This window comes from Rhea americana, unplaced genomic scaffold (genome assembly GCF_003343005.1).
Source record: "Rhea americana isolate MKP2758 unplaced genomic scaffold, rheAme1 scaffold_187, whole genome shotgun sequence".
Classification (NCBI taxonomy): domain Eukaryota; kingdom Metazoa; phylum Chordata; class Aves; order Rheiformes; family Rheidae; genus Rhea; species Rhea americana.
The window spans coordinates 636728-656070 of record NW_028186005.1 but is presented as its reverse complement, the minus strand read 5'-3'; the positions used below and the strand labels follow the sequence as shown (position 1 = coordinate 656070).

General features: G+C 44.4%; 1 protein-coding gene across 1 annotated transcript in view; it reads right to left on the bottom strand.

Moving 5' to 3' along the window:
• Positions 1-15131, bottom strand: part of TH (tyrosine hydroxylase) — a 34870-nt gene extending 19739 nt beyond the window's left edge. Inside the window, exons 1-9 of the mRNA XM_085302191.1 lie at positions 15042-15131; positions 9677-9880; positions 5710-5884; positions 4911-4999; positions 4627-4694; positions 2775-2825; positions 1552-1697; positions 927-1062; positions 710-779 (exon numbers count right to left, since the gene is read on the bottom strand). Of these exons, the coding sequence (XP_085158317.1) occupies positions 710-779; positions 927-1062; positions 1552-1697; positions 2775-2825; positions 4627-4694; positions 4911-4999; positions 5710-5884; positions 9677-9880; positions 15042-15131 (1029 nt within the window). The remainder of the gene's footprint in view (positions 1-709; positions 780-926; positions 1063-1551; positions 1698-2774; positions 2826-4626; positions 4695-4910; positions 5000-5709; positions 5885-9676; positions 9881-15041) is intronic.
• Positions 15132-19343: the final 4212 nt, after the last annotated feature.

Below are 19343 nucleotides of genomic sequence, written 5' to 3'. Positions count from 1 at the left end.
CCACCAACCCACCTCATTGTCCTCTTCCTTCAAGCCTTCCTTTTCTCTGCTGACTACATTAAAGGGCATGATCCATCCACTTAGGTGCAGATTGCTATCTATCTGGTTGTTGATATTATTTCCTTGAACTCTCAGCTGTGGTTTTGTCATGCTCAGATTAAAAACACTTTGGTGCAGTGTGTGACATTTTTACCCTATATTAGGGTTCATGACTAAGGCTTCTGAACATTGTTCTTAAAACAAATAAATCTTAGGAAAAACAAGAGCTTAGGTGGTGAGTGACAYATCTGAAATTAATGAGTGAGCAGTCAAAGGCAAAGCTGGAAGCAAAGAAGAATCAGCTGACATGGAGATAGAGGCWGTCATGTTATATACTCAGGGAATGKCTACCAAGCCCATGGCTGACTTGCCTATGGTGAATGAGAAGGAACAAATATGTAGTATTGCTGTGGCTTCTCTCCCCTGTTGCAGTCATTGGTTCAGAGGAGACTGCTGCGTCCTATGATAGCTCCTGCTAGAACCGGGCAGCCAAAAAGCAACGCACAGTTACTGTTGCAGTGCTGTGAAAATATAGGAGAATTTAGGAGAGGAGAAACTCTCCTCCCGGTAACATCCTTGGAACCGCTTGCTGGGAGGGCGATACTGAGTTTGATTTGGGTTCCCATCTCACCTGCTGCTCTCCCAGTGTGAAGAAAGAGATGTGCTGTACCTGAGAGAACTGTGCAAATGTCCTGTCAGCCAGCATTGGTACGTGCCCCAGGAGCTCATGGCAGCAGTCCCTTCCATTGACCGTGAAAAGAAGGAAAACGTGATTAGCACAAGTTTTTCACACTGGAGAGAAAACAAAATGTTAATCCCCAGCGAGTTGTTGTGCTAGGGGAGCTGTCTCGGTCGAGGGAGGCCATCCTGGGCTAGACAGTACTCACGGCTCTGGGGAGTGCATGGGCGAGGATGAGTGGCGGATGTACTGTGTACACTGAAACACCCGGAAGGCCAGGCTGGCAAGGAAGTCCCGAGCAGACAGCAGGCCAGCCACGGGCCGGAGCTGGAAGCCGGTTCTCTCTGAAACAGTTCATGCAGTCACTGAGGAGTGTGCTGTGGCTCACAGGGCTGCACTGGCAGCCGGTTTTATAAGTGTGTGCAGCAAGAACATCAGTGCTAGAAATTTAAGAGGTCCTACAGCACCAGACGTAATATTTCTACTAGGCAGCAATGTCTGCTCCTTAGGCTAGCACAGAGGCYGGTCAAGTGCTCAGAAGGATGACTGAGACTGTGGGCTTAGGCTTGCAGCTGCAGCCCACCATTTTACCTACCCTCCCATTACCTGGCAGACCCTGCCAACTGTAGTCAGCCACCTGGCTAGTGTGTGCAATGCACAGGCCTCTCCTAGCCCTCTTTCCAAATCTCACCTCGCACCCTCCTCCTCCTCTGAGTCTGTGTTTCCTTGCAGCAGTTGTTGGTACCATGCTGGAGCCCTGGCACTCCATCAGACCTCAGCAGTGTTTCAGGCTGCCTTTGCTTTTCACAAATCTCCCCTTGGGTTGTACTCACCTTTCAGGAAGCGGGAGACCTCCTCCAGCTGAGGGATGTTGTTCTCACTGTAGCCACAGAATTTCTCCAGTAAATTAAAAGCTTCTAGGTACTCCTTGCAGGCATGGGTTGGGTACAGGCTCTTCAGCGTGCTGTATACCTCTTTCCTTCAGAACAAGAGGAGGTATACGGTCAGAGCCCAGTTCTGCATGTCTAGTCTGCTCCTGTCCTCTGGTTATATGCTATCAAATTCTCATGTGCCTGTTTTTTTATCCTTTTTGTTTTCCACACCACCAAGCTTATGTGTCTCTGCACATTCATAGGGGTACACACACATGCACACATATGAATACATGCACAGTCGCTCCCCATTCAAATGAGTCTGCAATGCCAACAAAGATGTTTCTGTACAGACCTACTTCTGACCTTGAACTTATATGAGGTCAATGTTGCATGTAAGAGGTACTAAATGGAATTAAAATATTCCCTGTAGGTTAATTCCTAAAGTCACCCTGCAAAGTCATTTAATATAAATGGGGAATGACCTTGTTTAGAAGTTTGAATAATCAATTCTAATAGTCAGCCTTGTTTTCAGAGGTGTTTCTGCAGTGGAAGTGCTCAGAAGAAGCGTTTTCCCAGGTGAGATATGATCCAGATATTCACTCTTGTCCTCACACTTCTCTCTGCATCTATGATAACTATCCTTGTGTTTGGAGGCTGCCACTAAGCCAACTTCCCTTTGGAGAAGTGGTTTCCAAACTGACCTCCCTAGCTGTCTGTGGAGGATCCCTTGGAGGAACTCCTGGAGAAGGCAGGCTGAAAGTGCAGCCTCAAGAGAGGAGGAGAGAGATCATCACTATTTTGGTTGCAGTTTGATGACTGAGCAATTCCGAAGATCACTGTAGTTATTAGATGGCCTCGGCACTATGCACTTCTCTCCGTCATCTCTGCTTAGATGGGTGCTCCTCAGCTCTCCCTAATGCAATTCTTACAACCTTCATAGAACACCATGCAATGATTAAGTGATTTTATAATAATTCTTTAAGTAGGATGCTGAATTCCTGATATAGTTTTCAAGATATCACACCATAATCATTTAGGTTTTAACTCACAACTTCTTGTGCTGATGCTTTGTCTGCACCTTCCTCACAGGCAGTCAGGGAGAAGGGAGCTTTGATATCTCTATTGGTTGCCACCTCAGATAGTGGAAGCCAGTAAAGGTCACAGATTAAAGTAGCACTCACCAGGTAGAGATCTCTTCCGCTGTGTACTCTACATGAGGGATTGGGTCCCCACTGCAAGGCAAATGCAACATTAATGACAGTAGGGGAGCACAAGCCAGGCTGCTCTTCCCTTTGAAAAAGATGCACCTTTGAGAAGGTGCTCTGCACGATGTTGCTCAAACATCTTTAAACCAAACAAGGGGGTGATAGGAAAGACAGAGTTTTGGTACTGGGTCACTTGTACAGATGCAACAAATACATGGAGACAAGAAAAGCTCTAGTATAACCAGAGGTTATAATGAACAAGGAATGAGTGAAAGCTTAGCAAGCATAGTATTTTCCAGAAAATGGAAACACTGCTGGGAAAAAAGAAGAAAAAAAAAAAGAAAAAAAGAATGTATGCCTGAAGTTGATGTATAACATAGCAGGAAGCTGATTCTTAAAGTCATCAGGATGAATCAGTGGTTAGGAAATAAAAGTAGTTAATAAGGAAGAATAAGGGAAGGTAATAAGGGAGGAATAAGAATCTGAATGCAGAAAAATATATGGTCGGTAAGAGTAAGGACAGCAAGAAAAAAAATGCTAACATTAATACAAGCAGGAACTAAAGAAGACTGATACTTCTGCCTTTTCTACATTACCATTTACAATCATACTTCCTAAATCCTTCTGTATTTGAACAGATAAGATATTCACATATTACTGTGGTAAAGCACAGTTTCTATTCTTTCTGCATCTYTACAGCCAGAAGGGGTGTTACACAGCACCTTATAAATGCTAGCCTCTAGAGGAGATATGTCGTTTATCCTAAATGAGTGCATGATCTTCCTGGGTCCCTCAGGACTCTCTTGCTGGCACAATGACATTCCATACATTTAATAAGAGTACAGGATAAAAACATACACACACACACACACACACACACACACACATATTTTCTGGGCTTGAAATATGCAAAGAACATGAAATCTAATAGAGTAGTAAGCCCTACTGGGATCCAACTGGTTTTATGGGTAGTTCAAGAAGGCAAGGCAGACTGTTTCTGTAGCCTGCTTTCCAGCAGAGCTAACTACAGGACTCTGCATTTAAATCCTGTTCAGGGAAGGAGATGCTACAGTGGAAGGCAGTGTTACTTAAAAGGCTCTAGGGATTATTTTATAAAAGCCCTGCGTATTACAGCTCTGCCTGATGTTGTAGCTGAGTGATTGAGTGCTATCACTGGATACATCAGAATATGAGTATTAAGTAGGCATTCGAGAGAGAATCTTAATTCTGTGTAAGACAATGATGAAGCCATTGCTAGAATCTGTTTAATTTATCAAAGATAGTTAAGAGGTGAACCRTTTTGAGTCTATAAATACCATTAAAAAAAGTTCTGACAGCAGATGGCTTTTCAGGCTAGCAGAAGAAAGGCCTGTGTGATCCAGTGGATGAAAACTAATGCTACAGACATTCAGTTTAGAAATAAAGCACACATTTTTCACAGTCAGAATAATGAACCATTGGAACAGTTTTTCTAAGCACTTGCTATTTTTTTTCAGTGTTTGAAACTTTGAAGTCAGGACTAGATGTCATTCTAAAAGAGATGCAATATTTCAGAATGAAATTTGGGGGTAATGGAATTACATGTAGCTTTGTTATGCAGGAGGTTTGTTCTGGATTTATGCATATATGAATTCATGACCATAGAGAGTTTTATAGAAAAAAATGGAACACACAGAGAGAAGGAGCACAGAAAAGTAGCTGGCAAGGTTGAATGGGGAGACAAAACATCATCAAAGGAGAGAAAAATCTCATAGAAGTAGCACCGTAACTTCCCAACATGCTGCACTGACAAGGCATTACTTCTGTGTGGATGTTAGGAAAGACTTACTGCTTATAATGAAAAGCAATTTCTGCTATCGTTTTCCTCCTCTGGCGGTATACTTGGTCAGAGTATCCCTGTGATGACAAATAGGAACAGAGACAGGATTTTTAATTAGTTACTAAAACTTCTTACCCAGCAAAGTTCATCACTGGTTGAATCAACTTCTTTAACAATGGTGATTGAATGATAATTTTCTGACCAGTTGCACTAATGGGTGTTTTCTACCTCCCTGCTTCTGAGGAARTGCTCAGGACTTGAATGGGAGGATGTGCCCACACAGACTAACTCACCGGATGATCCAAATCCAAGTCAGGGTCAAACTTAGTGACCAGGTGGTGACACTTGTCCAATTCACAGATTTTTCTGGGAAACCAGTGGACTGTGGGGAAAGAGAGAGAGAAAGAGAAACTGCGGCTGTGGAAGTGAAAGCTGAGAAGGGACTGTGGTGTTCTATCGCACATATGTGACCTGACACAGCACATACATGCACACAATTGCACGTGATGTAGCTGTACTTCCTTGGCTGTGGTCCTTCGCTCTCAATGCTCCTACCCTACAGTCAGTTCTAATGTCACAGTCTCCATCTCATGACTTCCCCATCTGTCTCCCAAAGGAATATTTGTGATATAACTAAACAAGAAGATCATATTGGAACATATTCAAAGACTCCAGATTTTGTAAAAACAAATAAAAAGCAGAGATCCAACATGAATCTTGGAATCCAAAGGTGTTCTCAGTGTTATCACTACTTCTGTTGTGGAAGCTTAAGTGCTTCCTGGACTAGGTTGCAAAAGAATGAGCCCTTTCTGCTCTGGTATGTCCTGATGAAAGAGTCATCAGATGCTTTAGCTCAGGGGGTTTATTTGCATGCTCAAGTCACAGAGAAATGCCTTTGTAAAGGCAAACTCTAACTCTTAGTAAGGGATCTGGATTACAAGGACCATGAAGTAACTACAGTTAAACAATATTACCAGGGTGGTCTCCAGACAACCCAAATACAGGATTCATTGTGAATAATAAAGACTCTACTCGGGTTTTTAAGGCTCAGCCTCTGCATGAAAACTTACAAACACTTTGTAAGTTGCTTACATTTGTCTTCTTTAGTGGTCCTCACTTCTTCTGTTACCCTCTTGATGGAACTAATGAAAGTATTGAGGTCAGAGCTGTGGACTTCACACCGCACAAAATATTCCAATTCATTGGTCCCTTCACGGGGTTTTCGGCTCAGCCTGGTCTCCAGATGGTGAATTTTAGCTTCAAAAGTCTTTTAGAGCATTGAGAGAGAACAAAAGCATTAAACAAGTCTCTGGCACTTGAAACACCTACCAGTACTTCCCCCAAATGTCCAAAAGGATACAATGGGGTGGAGGTGGGGGGTATGATTTTATCCTTGTTTTTAAGTGAGAGGAACAGATTTATTCATTAATACCACAGTTTTTCGTTCTAGACTGACAGCCCATGAGGCTGGTCAGCAATTTTCAACTGAAAACTTCCTCGGAGGAAAACATGATCTTAACAGGATGAGAAATTCATTTTGCAAAATGCCACCTTTTTGCTTTAACTTCTCCCTTAAGGCAAGGCACTTTTTTTGGTAATTTAACCCGAAAAYGGTTCGCCTCCACRGAGCCCGCGGGRGYGGCGCTGGCCAGGGTGCTGAAACCRCCGCCGCGGCCGGACACTCGCCGCGGTTCCCCGTACTCGGCCCAAACTAGGGAAGACCATGGAGTTCTCGGACCCCTTCCTTGAACTGTCTTCGCTTCAAGGAAGCTGCTAGAAAGCAGCGTTGCGTTTTGAAGGCTCCCAGTGCAGCTTCTTGGAGAAAACTCACCCCCCTCAAATTTCCTTSTTTGCTGGTTTATGGCCAAGATGGATCTGCAGCAATCATTTTATTAACCGATCCACCAAAAAAGCCCTGCAGGCAGATAGGTTGAACATCTAATTCCTTGTGAGTCAGGATTTCACACTGCATCATACATTTATGGTCACCCTCAATGTGGTCACGGCTAGGAGGAAACAGCTGTCTCATTCATGCTCAGTGTCCTACATCAGAAAAGTCTGGCCTCCCTCTTATCAACAAGCACTGATGAAAAGACCTCAGAGCAACTTACATCCCAGTGCTCAAAATGGTAATGCCAGTTGAAACAATTTTATTCTTTTAAGTGCCCTCGAGGAGAGGAGAAAAACAGTCATGAGGGAAATGTGTTCTGCCTATGTTCAGACTGTTCCTGAGCTCTATCAAGTATTCAGGAGTGCTGTTTTCTTGCTCTTTATCAGAACTGAACTTAAAGAATAGAGATGGGCAAAATGGGGTCTATAGTCTTCCCAAAGGCCCTGGTAGGTTTCTGAATATTTTCTTTAGCTCAGTGAAAGCTGGCAATGCAAGCCCAAGTCCTTGGGCAATCACACAACCTTTCCAGTGTCTCAGGAAGATCTTCAGTAGAGGAAGGGACATGATTTCTTTTGTTAATCATAGGCAGAGAGATGAGAAGGAACAGACGCAATGCCACAGGTAAATTAAATTTAGGACTGTGTTTTTGAATGTACCTACCAACTTCACTATTACATTGTCCCTCAACAATCAATACCTTTGCACTAATCTGACAGCTGTGATTGCATTACCTATGCTCTGACTGCATGTAACACATAGAGCAGAGTGAAATCAGCTTCCCTGAAGCCTGGTTCATGATGAGGCAAATGTCATTATGCCCATCTGCTTTCATATCTTGTACCTGCACTGCCAGAGGCATCTGGGAAATGAATCTTCCTCTACTGTGGCTTGACATGCTTGTCTTTTTATTATTTTTAAAGCTCTCTGTGACAAGATAAAAGAGGGGTTTTTTTGTTTTTGTTTTTGTTTTTTTTTAACCAGGAGAGCTCTTAATGCAGCAAGCAAATTGCTCCAAGAGGAAACAAGTATTATTTGAACATAAGCTGGCCCTAATTCTTGCTTGATTTTTTAAAATTTTTTAAATTATAGACTTTAAAAACATTGTAATATAAAATCTTCCTAGTACAAGACTTATACTTCTGTGTTTCATGCCTGCTAAGCAGAATGACACACATTCATGGAGGATTTTTCACACCTTCTCTGACAGCTCTGCTTTTCTCCTAAGAAGACTACAACTATGGCAATACCAAGGATTTTGTCTCACAGGCTTGTCTTAAGGACACTTTTGATCTTGAGACAAGAACAATATGTTGCCCAGAATATGCCCTTATTTTAAAGGATATACAAGGAAAGTATTTTGTAATTGATGAAGATCCTTAAATGTTTTTCATAAGATTAGCAAAGATGATACTGGATAGGCAATGAATAGCTAGAATGCCCTACAATTTCAGGGAAATACTTATCCCCCCTCCCAATCAGTTTTTGTGTGGTTACCTCTATAAGGTAATGCTGTTGCTGTGTGGTGTTGCTGGTGATGTGATTTTACTCCAGCAATTGTTGCATTTTATGGGGAAAGAAAGTGTTATTTTTTTTAACTCTCTGTATTAATACATAAACTAACAGCATACCTTTGTGATGAGAAAGGCCAGCTGTGTACTAAGCTGTGTCAGCAAGACACTAGACCTCAGGCTGAGAGACATAATTCTTCCTCTCTATTCAGAATCTGGAGTGCTGTGTCATGTGTAAGAAAGACACTGATGTGCTGTAGCAGATCCATTGGAGGGCTGCAAAGATGGTCAGGGGCTGGAGCACAATGAAATGTGAGGAGAGTCTGAGAGAATTGGATTTGTCCAGTCTTAAAAAGTGAAGATGAAGGGGAGACTTTTTAATGTCTAAAACTGCCTCATGGGAGGTTGTGGAGAAAACAACAGATCCAGATTGTCTCAGAATAGCACAGTGGGAGGGCAATAGGCAATGGACACAAGTTGGAATCAAGAACGTTGAAGAAAAGAGAAAAAAAAATTATCATGCGATTGGTCAAACACTGGACCAGGAGCTCAGAGAGGCTGTGGGATTTACAACCATGAGGGTATCCAAAACACAACAGGCGTAGTCCTGAGTGACTGGACCTGCTCTGAGCATGGGGTTGGACCAGAAATCTACAGASGTCACTTACGCTGTATGTGGCTGTGTCATAGGAACAAATTCTCCTCTCCTCTCATCTCACTGCTGAAGTCAATGAAATTTTAAASTGCTATATACGAAACATAGCTCCAAACCTTAGTTTGCAAACTGCTTTTGAATCCTTATGGATGGAAATGTACTATATAAATGCAAGTCATCGTGTTTTGGCTACTGTTTAAATCATTAGCCTTTATCTCAGTAAGTCTTTCTGTTCATGGTACCAATATCCAAGATAATGAAAATTTTGATTCTTGGATAGGAAGAAAAAACTCTATTAATTACCAGTCCCCCATGATATGAAAGTCATCCACACAGTGCATCTCTGGAGAGGAACTAGCACAACATTTTACRAATGAATCAAATCCATTCCTAAAGCCAGGAAGTACTTTGGAAATCAATATGCCAATTTTATATCCAGGGTGAAGCTGTTCCTGTAACTCTTTGACCAAGGATCACTGCAGTGATGCCTTTCGGAGACAGTCGACACCTTGACCTAGAAGCTGATTGCTACTGTGCGAGCCATGCAAACCGTACCCCGTGTTTCGCAGGTGCCATCAGAGACCAGCGCATGAGGCTGAAGTGCTGAGCAGTAGACGGTGCTGTTAGAGCTCGCTACAAGCCACAGTGCCGCGAACTGCAGGTATGTAGCTGTGTGGCTGGCTCCACGGTGATGTGGACTGCAGATGTAGAGCGAGGTGGTTGGCTCCCATAATTAAGGGAGAGAGTACTACAATCAGAGCACTTCTAGGTGGAGATATGGCTCATTCCTAGTGATTCAAAGTGAGAAAAGGGGCACTAGGGGCATGAACACAGCAAAGGGGACTGGCATGAGTGTGGGGAAATCATGCAGAGATTAACTGAGAGCTTGTAGTAGGCAGACCTAGTCTGACTCTTCTCTAGTAGACTGAAGTGGTGTTTCTCACTGAGTGACCACCAAATGTTTAGTACATTCCTTAAGTCTGATGTAGTGGGTTAGGAACTCACCTCAAATACCTTGAGTGCACGGGACAGTGGTGAAGTCTTGGCTCCCTTTAGCAGGAAGAAAAGATTCAGCATGGCTCTCCCATCCTTCTCCTCAAAGACAATGGTTTCTGTGGACTCCGCAGCATCAGTAGCTGCAGCTGCAGCCTCTCTTTCCTTCCTGGCATCTTCAATGAGGCTTTGACGTCTACCAATAAACCGTGGAGACTGAAGGCAGAACAGAAATAAGCAGTTTTTCTGGTAAAGCTGTATGTGAGATTAGAGGGTATCACAGATAGCTGGTTAAGGTGTGAGCAGACAATGAAGGAGAAGTTTAGATTAACTTGTCTGGCTTTGAAAAGGATGGTCTGGTGATGAGGACTGATCTTTAGAAATATATATATGTATTTGGAAAAGTGAAGCTTTGAGAAGTGTCTGCGCAAAATACACTTTAGAGTATGATTGGAGAGTGGGCTTTTCCCCTCACTTTCCCTATCAACAGTTCTCAATATTTTTTTGAAAACTAAAATGAGAAAAAATGTTACTCAATTTTCAGGCGCCTAATGAACTAAAATGGAGAGGTGTTAGATAAACATGATGTTAACTGAGAAAAGGTGTATTGGGGAGGGGGCAMCTGATGCCCACACCAAAAAACACAAATTCATCTACTTCTGTGGCTCTTTGCTGGTGTATTAGCCTGGCAGCTTAGCTAAACCACTTCCAGGGCCCAGCCCAAGCACTGGCCTGAGAGCACTGCTTCCTCGGTGCCCTCTGCAGAGCACTCCACCACGCACATCCTCATGCACACTCTCCCTGCGCTACTTTGCCTGCACACTGCACTGCTCTCCAGACACGCTTCAAGGGGCAGGAACACTGGTAGCCTAACAGCCTTTTACTTATAGTTATTTACTGCCACTTAAAACACATCGCAGAGTCATTTTCTCCTGACATTAAGTGGATGGCTGCCCATTGAAGTACAATTGGAGCCACGTCCACTTACACCAGCAAATAAATTTCTCCTGCTCCCCACTGATCTGTAGATTCATTTTCATCCCAACAAACTCCTTCAGATGTCTATTACTTGTAATTGCACCTGAAATGTCGCATCTTTGTGCCTGGGGTCATGTTAGGTTACCTGTTTTATATTTACAGTGAGCTGCAAACTCTTACCATCACCATTGCTTCCTTGTTTACACAAATAGCCAAAATATTAGCTTATTTGTTCTTAGTCATTTTACAAGTCAGTTTTGTGTTTAGAGGCAACTCAACTGGTTCCAGTTTTCTGTGTTCAATATCCAAACCACATGGCAAACCTTCAGAACTTGCTAAAAGAAACTTGGGACAGCAGCGAAGGAGGAGCAGCCCATAAAGACATTTAGCACCCTCATACAGAGCCACATTGGCTGCAGTTTTTCCTCCAGTTCCATAGAAAATATGTAGAAAATTGAAACATGCTCATCCATCTATCTTGTGAAAGTCTGGAGGATGTTTTCCTCTGAAAAATATAGCCAGCTCAACTACTAAATCTCTTTTCCTCTCGTTTTCAAAGCCCACCATCAGTAACAAATGTTTTCTCTAAAAATCCTCTTGGATGCTTTAGCGGTGTAAAGTCAGCTTCAGGGGTTCCCTCTGACATTTTAAATGAAGTCTGAAAAATGCTGCACATCCAGGCACCAGCCCACACACTTCTACCCAGTCCTTTTTTAATAAAGATACCCTTTGGAAATTATATTTGCTGATCCTCAACTGCTTTATTCCTTGCGGCACAGAAAAACACTTTCTAATAAATAAGCTCATATTGCTGCTTGTCTAAATCTACAGTATTCATACCCAAAGAGAGAAGATATCTAATAAGTATCCTGAGCCTTAACTTTAGAAAGCTGGTAAGCACGTGCTCAGCTTTAAGTATGTGTTTTATATCACTCCTCTGTTTAAAGTTAAGCTGGTGTTTGCTTTAAAGTGCCTGCAATAAGCAGGGCAAACAGTCTTGCACTAGCCGCAGTAACTGAGCTCTGCAGCGGTCCGCAGCCAGGCAGCTGCTTGTCTGAAGGTGCTTATTGCACTATGCCCTACAGTGCAGAAGTGCAGCAGATTTTGCCTCTGGTTGGGGCTATGCAGGGGTGGGAGAAGGAGGACTAGACTCCTATCCACAGGCTGCAGATTAGCTTAAAAACCTGCAGGAAGGAGTCTCAATAAATACCCTGAAGTCTGGCATGACTGGAAAGCCCCGAAGGGAGAGGCAGCCGTGCTTGGGCACCCATGAGATGCAGCTGTTGCAGCCCCACAAGAAAGGTGCTGAGCTAAGTCCCTGCTCAGAGCTGCCCTGGCTGGACACGGGGCACGCGGGGTGGGCCACCACCACTACCGAGGGAGCCCACGAGCTGCAAAGCTCCATGGCTGCCTGCTCTGCGAGGGGGGAAGTTTAAAACACAGCAGGCAAAGGCTGCTTTTTTTTTGGGAGGGGGGTGCTGGGAGGGGGCTGCCTACCGCCTCGGCTGCACGCTCAGTCCTGCCTGGCTTTCCRACTCTTCGCCCTCCCCGCCGCCCCTTGTGTTTACACTCCCTGGAAGGTTGCCTACTTTTGCTGGAAATCAGGAATCAGTCTTCTTGTATGCAAACTAGCCAGATTGATAYCTCCGGATAAATAAATGCCTGCCTTTCTCCCGACGCTGCGGTGATGTGGTGTCTCTGAACTGCCTTGCCTACCGGCTGCCTGAGTGCCTACCTAGCTACAATTTGAAATTTAGTTTGATTTTGCAAACATCAGTTTGCCTATCTGCAGCCTGTGTCCGATATGGTGGCTCACCTCATACCAAGGATGGGTTAATCTTCAATTTTTTGAAATTGCTGCAACTCAGAGTGCTCAGCCTGAGCAGAGACATTAAAAACATGACCCTCTGAATTCAAGTACTTTGGCTTTCTCCCTGGCTTATTGCTTGCAACCATCTAGCAAACAGGCAGGAGTTTTAAAGAATAAATCTTGCTATGTAGCCTGGGGACAGTAATATCTCATCGCTGCTTCTCCTGGCAGCCCTTTCTGCTGTTTGCATCCAGCCACTGTCTGCTGGCTAAGTATACTTGTATGTGCTGTAACAAAAGCCCTGCTATAGCTGCAGCACAGAGGTGTCTTGTAAAAACTATTAGCAACAGAGAAAGTAAATATACAGGAAAATAACTTTCTGTGGTGTGAGCTTTATCTCCAGCCAGCAGTGTAGCTGGAATGGCTGGTGCGTAAAGCACCTTCCCGCACAGACGAGTTCTGGGTTCGTAAAGCAATTTGGGGGAAGACCCTTTTCCCCTGAGTTTGTGCTATTTCCCCTCCAAGGCCCCCGCCCTCGCGCAGAGCCGCTGGAGGTGAGCGGCAAGGGCAGCCCCTCGGAGCCCAGCAGAGCCGGCGCGGCGGCAGGCAGGGGCTGGGTGGCCCTCAGCCACGGCCTGCTGGCACCGCGTGGGGACAGGGGCTCGTGCCATCCCCTTCACATGCACAGTCAYGCCTCATGGTCAGCGCGAGTCAGCAAAATAAATAAGAGGGTTGTGGAGATTTCCTCCTCCAAATAAGAGGAAAGGGCAAAGCCTGTCATGCTGCTCGCTCCTGATGCAGTCCTAACAGGACGATTTTTTTTGTTGTTGTTGTTCTGAAAATTGCCGTTGAAAGAGGGGATTCAGAGAGAGGCTGAGGTTTTATATYTGCGCTAGACTGAAGGAGCCCCAGACAGGCTGCCCTGCTCCTGCCAATACACCTGATAAAACCTCATTCCTCTGTCTCTTCTGCCCAGTATCTCACTTCCTAGCAAAACACTGAGCAACTTCCCAGTCCTCGTAATAACTGAACACCCTCCCCTTCTCCAGAGAGGGACAAACATCTCAAGTAATGCTTTGACCAGCCCCCTGGAAAATACAAGTTTTCTAAGAATCACTTAAATATTCACTATTTTTCCAGGAAGAAAAGGCTTTTGTAAGAGGGAAGCCTTCCCTGATTTTTATTTCTCAGTGAAAACAGGCTTACCTCTTTGTTTTCTGAATCTTTTCCCCTTCCTAGCATACTGCACTCTCCACAACACCTTTTGTTGCCTACACATTGGCTGATTTTCCCAAGTCACAGCATTACACAGGGCTAAGAGAAGAGTGGGTGAAAAAAAGCCAAGGCATAAGGGAAAGAAATGGAGAACTCAGCAACTGGCCTGCTGGCTGCTGAGCTAGAAAAAAGACGGGGAAGATGCAAGGTGAGAAAAATCTGATTTGAGTTTCTGCAGAGCTACTTTTATTTACTGATGAGTGAAGTGACAGTACTGTCACTGCTCAGCAATGCAAACAGGTAGTAGCCGTTCTGTGATATGTGCTCCAAGTGTAGCAAATACTCTGGTTTTTCAGGGCAGACTTTCTGCATGCATCAACCCCCCCTTTCCAAAGCTGTCACCCCCATGCCCCCAGCAGGCTTTGCTCTCCCCCATTTCTGCTGTGAGGAGCGAGCAAAGGGATGCAGATGCCTGCTGAAACACGGCTGTTCCCTAAGCTGGGGCCATCCCCATGTTTCCTCCCACAGAGCCCTGGATGGGCAGCCATCCCTGTGCCACCTGCTGYGGTCATCTTCTGTCCTGCTTCCACAGTCACCCAAAGGACAGCCATATTTTCCATCCATATGGCTGTCCTGCGTCCCAGGGTATCCGTGCTTCTCATGTCTCCGCTGACATTCGTTGGGGTTAGGTAGGGAAATGCCARTGTCCCTAGAGCCAGTGTAACTGGCTCGCCTGGCTTTGCTTTCTAAAGGCTTGACATCTCAGCATGATTTTTTTTCTCCTTTACCTTGCACATGTAACTTTAGTGTGCCTGAAATAGTCCCCAGGCTAAGCTAAGGACTGTGAATGTGGTGGAGAAGGATGGGAACCGAATCGGGGGAAGGATGTATTGGGAAAGAACAAGACTGTGGACACAGCAACAACAAACAAACTGACTTAAATCAGCTGTACCTTGTGTGTTGTCTGGAGTAAAAAACACACTTTTTCGTTATACTGGAACAGATCAAAAAATCTCTGCAGCTTATTACCTTGAGATCAGGAGAAGGTTAAGGTTTTCCAATTACATTACACGTTGGGGATTCCTTGTTATCCCTGCCTTCATTCTACAGGTTGTATTAGTTACATTTGGTTGCGGGGGGTGCATCAGATTTAGCGTTTGCCTTCCTAATGTTTGCATTTCTAATGTATGCCTAGGCAGTGGAATTTGTTTGGGTAATTTTATTTTGCCAGTCCGAAGCCCAGAGATGCCCAGGTGAGGAAACTCTGACCAAGACTGTGTTAGTCTGTCTATCCCTGGTTGTCACTGCCTGCAGCTAGAGCAGAGAGTGCTGTTTGCTGAGGGAGAGGGAAGGATTGGGGTAGGGTTGTCTTACCATGATGGCCTCAGCTTGCTTGGAGTCCAACTCAGACACGGCCCTGCGGAAGCCTTTGGCTGCAGAGGTGGAGATGTTAGGGGTTGGCATCTCTGCTCCTTCACGTGCTCTGCTCTCAGCTTTTTCTCTCCCTGCCAGCCTTTTATAGGGCTAGGCTGACGTCAAAGACTCTTTCAAATCTTCCCCCCCCATCATCACCTCCCTCCCATCTCCCCCTCAGGCTGAGAGGAGGAGGGGACACGAAGGAGAGAAACGTTTCTGTCCCATTAAATCTAATCACTATGAAGATTGCAGACACCCAGCCGCTCCCACACACACACTTGTTTGCCTGCACCCCAAAGCTTTCTGCTCTCTGAATTTCCACCYCTGCTTCTTGAAGGGGTTTGCTCCTGTGCTATGTTTCAGTCTGGCACACTTGCTTTCCCAGCTTGGAGTTGCATGAAAGGATTTTGATCAGTGAAAGAACAAAATAAAAGAAAGGAAGAGATTCGACCCTCTCTAGCCTTCTATCCTTGTTTGCCTTCTGGCTGTTTAATGAAGACTGTAAAGGAATAGAAAAATAACACTGWTTTTCCCCAATGCCTACGCTAGTCAAAATTCTGCCTTCCAAAGGGTTTTGTTCCTCTTGCAGTAATTCTTGAAAAGTAAATGCCTGAGGACCTCAGGGGTTTTAAGACTTRGTGGCTCTGTCACTGGGTTTGTGCTTTACTGTGTGCCCTGAGCAAATGTGGCCTTTTTCTCCTGTCAGATCTGCAGCAGCTCCCCAACTCTGAATGGATGCCGTGTAAATGCACAGCTCTGCTTCGTACAAGTGCAAGAACACTAGGGGACAGGCTATCAGCTGGCATAAATACCAGCAACAGAGAGGCCAGTGGYGTTTCACCGGCCGCTTGCTGGAGAGCCCACCCACAGCCTCACCTGTCCACGGCATTGCTTTTGAAATCATCTGCCAAAGATACCTGGTTCACATTAGTGGCCCTGCCTTTCTGTGGCCCCTTTCTCTTCAAGCAAGAGAGCTGAGTTTGTGCCAGTGGTGCTTATGATTTTTGCAGTGGCAAAGGATCAATGTCCCATTGCCCTCCTCAAGGCTGCAAACCTCTTGCTGTTTTGCCATCCCTTGCAAAACCCAGGGTGCAAGCAGCATGAAAACCCTACCAGTCCCATTAAGGCATCTTGGGAGAGCCTGGCTGGCTGGGAGGTGGTGCAAGTTGGCTTTGAAGCGAGCAGTTGGCAGCAGCTAAAATGTTGGTCCAGTAAGTTTGACTCAATTCAACCAGCTGGGATTGTTTTATTCCCAGTGCTGGAAACACCCTGCTATTCTCTCATTGGGAACTACAGGAATGAGTTAAGTGGCAGGCAGGAGCTTTTCTCTCCCCAGCCTCTCCTGTCTCACGTGCAGGACCGCTTTACACACACTCGGAATAGCCCTTGGTTTTGCTTTAATTTCATTCATAATCCCCTCTGAGTCCCTTAAACCTTCTGTTTGCCCTCTGCTAAACCCTGGATGCTTGAAATATGAGATAAAACCCCACCAAACTTATAGGAGCAAATGGTGGAAAAGCACTACCTGGAATTCCAGGATCTCCTTGGGAAAGAAGGGGTGCTGGGGGATCCGAATTAGTGCAGGCCTACGATGGCTTTGGTTTGTGCCACTGGTGGAGGTGGGCCCTGGTAGCCAGACAGCCCAGGGTGTAAGCAATGCCTCTCTGAGGCAAGAGTTCCTCCCGCACCGCAGCCTAGGCAGGCGTCCTGGCAGCTGGGCTTATCGTAGYGTGCCCCTTCTCAGGAGCTTTTTTCAGCCCATTTTCTCAGAGAGTGCAGAGAAAAGAAGACCTTCACATACCAGCGTTGCCCTTCGAACCGCAASCAAGAGAGTGTTTTGACCTAAGAAGCAAGTGAAGGCTCACCTCAACGGCCACATACTCAGTCACTGATTTGCTCCTGGCTAAGGGACCGAATGGCTTTTTGGAACGGGACAGCTTTCGTGTAAAACCTAGCACAGTTCCTAGTAAAGCTGGGTTTTACACTGAATTTCACAAGTCCTTGGAAAAACAAGCAAACACACAAACAAACAACAACAAAAAGACCAGAATGAATTGTTGACCGCTGGAAGTCATAAGAGGACTGGCACAAAGAAGAACCAACTCCAGAAGAGGCATCAGAATCAAAACTTACCCATCTTGCACGTTATAGATCAAGGAAGAGCACTCTCCGTGGTTTCCCTAACTCCGTTAAGGTGCTAACAAAGTGAACATACAAAGAAAGTGAAGAAGACACCTCTTCCAGGCATTAACTGTTTGCTTTTCTGATGAAGATGTCCTATGCATTTTATAGMCAGACCAGGTAATTTCATGCAAATATATTAGGTAATATAGACTTGCAAAGAAGTCAAGTTGGGCAAACCATATTTAGTCTATGTATTTCAGAAATACTCAGTAAAAACATTCAGAGGCTTTGCCAGTGTGATATACTGTTACAAGATGAGATTTTTACAATTAAAAGGTTTTCTGAGATTAGGCCAGTTTCACTGGAATTTCATTTAGGAAAGAAAAAGAGAGTTGGGCAGGAGGAGAGTTCTAATAATTGCATTTGAAWGTTTCTGTCAAAGAAACTTTTCATTCTGACTAAACTCTTCTGCATTGCATTACACTTCAAAATAGTGTGTAGTATAACATAAAATTTCAACATTTTTATTTGAGGTTTTTTGTTCAATTTTAAGACAAAGACAAATTTCAAAATATTTAATGAACTCTTTTCCTTCATACTGTTTTCTTATCTTAAAATAAAAAAAAGAAAACATTTTGATTAATGTTTTCTTTTAATAGCTGACTTAATTTAAAGGGCTTTTTAGAACAGCATTTGTAGAGGATGCTAAACCTAAAATCAGACATCAAAGCAAGTTCCAGTTATTCAAATTTGTAATCAAGTTGCTCAAAGGAATCTTAAAATGTCAGTTTATGTAAAGAATTGAAAAATTCAGTAAAGTACTTTAATAAATATGGGAAGAGAACAAGCCACTCTCTGCCCTCCTGCAGATAGCTGTAACATATTTGTAAATCACATATAAAAATGCTCTCACAAACAGTGGCTTTAAAAAGAGATGATAAAATCAGACAAGTTTTCAGGACTATAGTACTGATAGATGGAGTTTTGTTGAACATATTTTCTGTTTTCCTTTTGTCTTAATATGAACTGTTTCTCTCTTCGTGAAACCAGACATCTGATTTAAACTCATCAGTTCTTCTACTTAGTACCTCTTCCCAAAGCCCTTGATTTTAAATTCCTCCCCTTTATATAGATGAAAAAATAAGCATGTGTCTCCTTTTTCCTCTAAGCTTTGCTAATCCATCAACACCATCTCTGTCTGGCGGCCTGAGCCCTGCATCGCAGGAAAGCACTCTCCTGCACGGGGGACTTGGAGAGGAGACTACATGCAACAAGAGCAAAATTCTGCTTTCCAGGGAACGAAGGCCAGGCTTCCCAGTGGCCACAAGAGGAGGATGACTACCTTCTGAACTTGCTGTTAGACTACGAGGAACGTTTAGGAAGCCTTGTAAAGGACATAGAGCGCTGGATGGGTCTTCACTGGGGCTTTGTTTCTGATGCTCCAGCCACATGACTCTCCTTGAATGTGCACGGATGTCATGTGTAACCAGCTGTGTGTTTTAAGGGATTTATCTGACACAAAACAGAAACAGCAAACACTGTTGGAAACTGCTTAGCTGCGCTAGTCCCAAGGCAGAAGAGCCCATAAAGAGGGCAGCTCTGACTGTATTTCTCACAAAGGTAAAGCAGAGCCAAAAGGATTAAGGAAATGGCATGGCTGTGCACAGCACTGCTGGGCCTTTGGAGACTCATTTCACCCGCTCTTGGATGCAGGACTGGCAGTGCAGAGAGCAAAGGAAGACAATATCCTTTTTGACTGTATTAATTTAGTCACTTTGTGCATCCTCGAGTGTTTATAACAATCACCATTTCTAAGCACCTCAGATATGAGGACCAAACTCACTGTTTAGAGAAAAATCCTTACGTACCAAACAGCAGTCACCCAATGTGGGAGCTGAAGAGATCTCCATGTGATAGTCTGTGAACTTGATATGAATCCCAAGAGTGAGGGTGTGGGTCTCACTGGTGGGCCTGGGAAGTCACAGGGGCAGGAGGCAGGTTTGGTACTGCCCAAGGGCACCAAAAGCAGAGGAAAGGAAGGGACAGTGTGACGATAAGCTGATGTCTTGCATTGCATCCAAGAGCTTTACTGATGGCCATGTCTTGTGGTGTGTCCCTTGTGTTGTTCCTCCTCCC